This window comes from Populus alba, chromosome 15 (genome assembly GCF_005239225.2).
Source record: "Populus alba chromosome 15, ASM523922v2, whole genome shotgun sequence".
Lineage (NCBI taxonomy): Eukaryota > Viridiplantae > Streptophyta > Magnoliopsida > Malpighiales > Salicaceae > Populus > Populus alba.
Genome location: NC_133298.1, coordinates 4,113,877 through 4,119,615, shown reverse-complemented (window position 1 = coordinate 4,119,615; position 5,739 = coordinate 4,113,877). Strand labels below are relative to the sequence as shown.

At 31.9% G+C, this 5,739-nt stretch overlaps 1 protein-coding gene across 1 annotated transcript; it reads right to left on the bottom strand.

Moving 5' to 3' along the window:
- Positions 1–1,658: 1,658 nt before the first annotated feature.
- Positions 1,659–5,485, bottom strand: LOC118056385 (agamous-like MADS-box protein MADS3). The gene is made up of 8 exons (XM_035068574.2): positions 5,200–5,485; positions 4,319–4,397; positions 4,010–4,071; positions 3,534–3,633; positions 2,848–2,889; positions 2,307–2,348; positions 2,036–2,169; positions 1,659–1,943 (listed from the first exon to the last, which is right to left on the bottom strand). Exons 1-8 carry the CDS (start codon positions 5,382–5,384, stop codon positions 1,910–1,912), a joined length of 678 nt encoding a protein of 225 aa, XP_034924465.1. The 5' UTR covers positions 5,385–5,485; the 3' UTR covers positions 1,659–1,909.
- Positions 5,486–5,739: the final 254 nt, after the last annotated feature.

The window sequence follows — 5,739 nt, the reverse complement described above, 5'->3', positions numbered from 1 at the left end:
TATCTTGGATCTTAGGCCAATGGGCTCAAGATCGATGAACTTAAAATAGAAATCATCTCCCTCTTTTAATTTCTCCTCTTATTATATTCGTTGCCTTGACTCAAGCTTGCTTTAATGTTGAGATATTTCATGATAAACCATGAGATAAGCACCCAATGTTTTGTGCTGATGTAGAAGATGCGTTCTTGAAATTAGATAAAGTAAAGAATTAACTATTCTCGATAAAGATTTACTCTCGATTAACATAAACCGACTCAAAATACTCTTTATTACAAAATAAATTAAAAATTAAAACCATTTAATTTAATGTCAGCCTAATTTTCATCCATCTAATCAAATATTCATCTTTCTCTATATACTTAAAGTGGGATTTTGATGATGGAAGAATTAAAAAGATCGTACCTTGAAAAGACGAGAAGAGAGACAGAGACAATAGTCGCAATTGAAATGAGCATATGCGCTGGTGGTCCGACCTTCATAGGATTCTTGTTGAGAATCAACCATTGTTATTAAACTTTGTCTACACTCATATTAGGTTTTAAAAAAAAAAACAATTTTAGAGCTGATATTATTTAAGTCAGTTAAAAATTAACTCAATGATTTTTTAAAAAATAATATTGTTTTGATTTTTTTAAAAAAATTAATTGACTTAAAACTCACCCAATCCATGATCAAGTTTTATACTAAATCAACCATCAAATCATGTTTAATAATTTTGTAAATAACTTGATTTTACTCTTTAATTTATTTTTGTTGAAAAGTATTGAAGGATCAAATAAATATTGAGGGTTGCAATTTAGAAAAAAGATAAAGCAATCTTGTCTAATTTGGAGTCATTAATCCGATTCTGCTAGCAATAAAATGATGCTGAAGACACCATCCCGCAACCAATAATAGAGTAAGAGGAATCCAACTTGAATATGGTTGCTTTACAGGTCATTTTAAAGATGTTTTGACTTGGAACACGAAGCAAGATTCTTGCAGTTGTTCTCATGTCTTCAACAAGACTCAACGAAACAATGAGAGCTAGCTTTTATATATATACAACCGTGCTGCATGTTCTTCATTCCAATAAAGAATTTCAAAAAATCTATGTGATTTTCTTAATATTGCATGTCAACATGTTGAGTGTTATGTTAGGATGGATATGCAGTTGTAGATGATACTAGATAGGTAATTCGTAGTTTGCAATAGTTCGGGTTGATTTTTTTTAACTTAAAAAAGCGATGTTTAAGTATTATTAGCGTGTTTTAAAAAAAAAATTAAATAAAAACTCATGACTTAAGTTATGAGACCCTATTGTATCTAATAAAATGATTTAATTTAATTATAAGATAAGAAAAAAGCAATGAAAGTAAATATACTAAATCTAAAGAGAAAATATAATAACAATGATCTATAGAAAAAGAATGCTTGCTGAAAAAAAAAAAAGAATTATGAAATTCAATTTCTAAAATAAGCAGAAAAAAATTGAAATATAACAAAAAAAAAACGAGTCAATTTGAACTAATAAGACAAATTCATGATCCAGGTCGTGAGGTTGAGCTAAATTTTTAAAAGAATAATATTTAATAAATCTAATCTTGAAAATTGAAATTGAAAAAAAAAAACTATCTAAAATTAAATTAAAAAAATTGATGGCAATATAGATTAACATTTCATACTCCTAACTCAAATCATAAAATCAAGATTATTGCATTGAAAAATTTACGGCAATATGGGTTAACAATATGTCATTGCTTTGGGCACTACATGTTCATGTTCATCACACATCAACAATTTAGGAACATATCTTGGAACCCAATATTTCATCAGAAACACTTGTACGTGTTGAAGAATTTATACTTCATGGGAACCATTTTGGAGTGGGGTACTTATTCTTGCCTCGAATACTAGTCCTGTAATCAAATTAGCCTTGTTCCTGGGAAACAAATTGTTGGTGCCTGTTTGACAAGAAACAGTTTTGTATGCAAAAAAAATAATTAGGTTAAGTGAAGAAAAAGTAAGTAAAAAAGGAAGGAGAAAGAAAGCATACTGATCCATTTGTAAACTGGGTTGAGGTTCAACGTAGTTGAATTTGGAAGGGTGCATCATACTCTGCCTATTTCCATCTCCCTTGCTAGGATCTCCTACACCATGAATAGCTGGAAGACGCTGAGCTTCCTCCAGCTGAAATTTCCACCATGATCAGCAGCTTAAGCAGCTTAATCCCTCTCCTTCTTTTGAAGAAACCAAACAGCTTCCATGCATTTCCATCATACACAAGTACATTATTTATGAATGGTGTGAATTGAAGAAAAAAATACCTTAATCCAGAGCTGTTGGTTTTTTTCTTTAAGATCTTGCTCCTGCATGCCAGTACATGGAATTAATTTTGAAGTCTACATCCGAGAAATTCTTTCACTTATTGTAGAGTGCATGAATGCATATTCTTTGAGTCTCTTGAATTATCCCTACACTAATATAAATATATGAGTTGATCAGAGTGTTGTAATCTAAGTCCAAGTTCATTAGACTTTTTTTTTATGAGAGTAATATATGATATGAAGGAGATATGAGTTACACCATGCTTCCATTTCTACCTTTCACCGCTAATTTGTTTCTAACACATATTAACCATAAATCTGATATTTTGGAAAATAAAATTGATTAGATTGTAACAATGATTCAGTGTAACTTCATATTAACCAGGTCAGGTATAACTACATTAAACATTTTCTTCAGTTTGATTGGGATATATAGTACTCTCCGAAATAGTCATGGAGGGTAAAAAATATGCAAAGACTATTAAAGCTGCCATAGATTTATGTAGCAATTGGTGGCAGCAAATTGGTAATGCAGTCTTACCCTTTTGCGTAACTCTTCCAGCCTATCAAACATCAGTTGCGTCTGCATTGATGAGAAGAAATTAAACATTTTTATGATTATCTGCATCAATTTTACCATCCTTCTTTATTATTATAAAGAATAGATCCAAGAGACAAAACCTCAGAAACGGGATAAAGAGAGTAAACTATAGGTAGAAGACTAGGTATGGGTTTGATAACGCAACATTAATAGTTCTGATGTTTCTGTAGCTACTCCACCATCAGCATGAAGTGTATTTTGTTACATAATCCTAACAAGTACTAGGCAATACGACAAAATTTTACAATGGTCTGTATATAGAAATTGAGTCCAGCTCCCTGAAGGCTGAGAAAATTTGAACAAGAGGTTGGATTTATCAGAAATATGTCTTTAAAAGACGTGGTTCTAGCGAAAGGATCATAAAATGAGAATCAAATCTAAAGCCTGTAAGCATTTAGGCTGGTCATGGACTCCAAATCAGTGCTAGTGGCTAGTAGTAGAATTAAAGAGAATTGAAATGGGAAATTCATTCTAAAACATCTGATTCTCTAATGCCAAAAATTAATGGATCAAATCCTGAAGCTAGCAGCTTGCACTTGAAACATTAGCTTTTAGTATTGATAAGAAATTCTACAAAATCCTTGAATTTAACCATAATGTGTGTGCGCGCGCGTGTGTGTGTGTACCTTCCTTTTCCTAGCTTCTGAGAGAGTTTTGTCCAGCTGTTTCTCAATCTTCTTCAACTCTTTCACCGTAAGTGGTTCAAGTTCTTCTCCAAGAAAATTCCTTGAAAAGAAACATGCATGTATCAGACTCTAATTTGCTATAGCGTGTTAAAAAATAACATGGTATAATTTACAACCTCGATATAGTATCTGTAGACCATGAAAATTTATTAATTAATCAGAATATATTATTTAATTAAGGTATTATTTACACGTTAAATTTAAATCGAAACCAAATAAAAATATTATTTAATGGAGGTTGAAGAGGACCTCAAGTCAAAACCCTCAATAGTCATAGGAAAGAGAAATTTACTTCCCCACTCCCCCTAGAAACAAGGTTAATTAGCTCTGCCATTGCTGATTCTTAGTTGCATTTTAATTTTAAATTAGGGTTTTTTAAAAAATAAGTAAAGAGATTAATTAAAAATTGAGATAACCTTTGAGAGCGCTGAAGACTCTCACATCTTGCCCTTAACCTTGAGACCTCTTGGTATAAGGCCTGCAGTATTTGACCAACAAAAAGAGAACAAATTAATGCATTTAAAATAAGAAATTAATGAACCCTCTTATTATCTAGCACATGATGAGCTTAAAAATTGTAAAAATAAAAATAAATTTGAAATCAGTCAGGAGGGCTAATAATTTTATAAACAAGGAAATTCATTCAAATGGGAATCAAACTGTATTTATCAGGAAACTAGAAATATCGATTTAGTTTAAGAACTTGAGATAACTAAAAACAAAACCTGCGACCCATCCTCGGGAATATTGGTGCCTTCTGTGCTGTAGCAACATTGCTGGTACCGCTGGAGGGTCTTGTTAATGCTGATTAAAAGAAAGAAACAGTAAAATATTAAATTAAATTATAATAATAATAAAAACGACATCTAAAAAAAATAAAGAGAAACATCACCCGCAGAAGGATAGGAGAAAATCAAAGCAAATACATGACTAAAACTAGGATGGTGGTGATCTGTTCTTAGCCAGGCTATATAGAAAATCTCACTTTCTACCAATCCCACAAGAGTGATAAGGTCATGACATGATCACATTAAGGCCTTCTTGGTTCACCTCAACAAGGATTTGAGGTGCCCCGCTAGAGAGCACAATATATATTGGCTTGATTCTTGAACAAAGATCAAGCACGTCATAAATGAAGAAAAGTAACATGGTTTGACTCTTTAATGAACTGTTCGTTTTGAATCCACCTGGACATGTCTAAGAGGAGTAAAAAAGACAGATAAAAACCCTAGATATCCCCCCATAAATTAAACTGTCAGTCTGAGTTGACCCAAAGATCTGTAGAGGGATTATTAAAAAATACAAAAAAACATCAAACGTGTCAAGATCCCGTTGGGAATTAAGTACACTCCTCTAAACCGCAATTCAAGAATTAAAATAAAAAAAGGAGGTAGAAGAAGAAGAAGATGCTCGTCTCATTTTCTTACTTCCTTTCTCCCAAATAATGGTGCTTAAATTTGGTTAACGAATTTATGGGAAAGATGTTGAATATTTTGAAGCAAGAATGGCTAGGACGTACGAGAGAAGGAGACACACGCCCGCATATATAGATCAATGCAAAAAGGAAAAGGAAAGAGAGAATGAAAAGGGTGGTATATAAGCTTACTCAGTACTGCTACAAAACTCAAAAAGCTTGCCTCGGCTAGAGAAGATGATAAGAGCAACCTCAGCATCACAAAGAAGAGAGAGTTCATAAGCTTTTTTGAGCAAACCATTTCTTCTTTTGGAGAAAGTTACTTGACGACTGATCTTGTTTTCAATCCTCTCCAGGACCACCTTTCCTCTCCCCATTTGTTTGCCCTCTTGAAGAAGAAAACCTAACCTAACAATACAAGAAACAAAGTCAAGAATGCAAGGGCGACTCTCTCTCTCTCTCTCTCTCTCTCTCTCTCTCTCTCTCTTGATGATCTTTCTCTTTTACTATTTCTTAAGGCAGCAGTGTTTGGCACTGTGTTGAAAAATATTTTTAAAAAAGAAATTTTTTTTATTTTAAATTAATATATTATTTTTATATTTTTAAATTATTTTGATATACCATATATAATTTTTATAATATAATATTATTATTATATATTTTAAAATAAAAACATTTTAAAAAATAACTATTATCACATTCAAAACCTCTACCGATCTACTAAACAAGTTC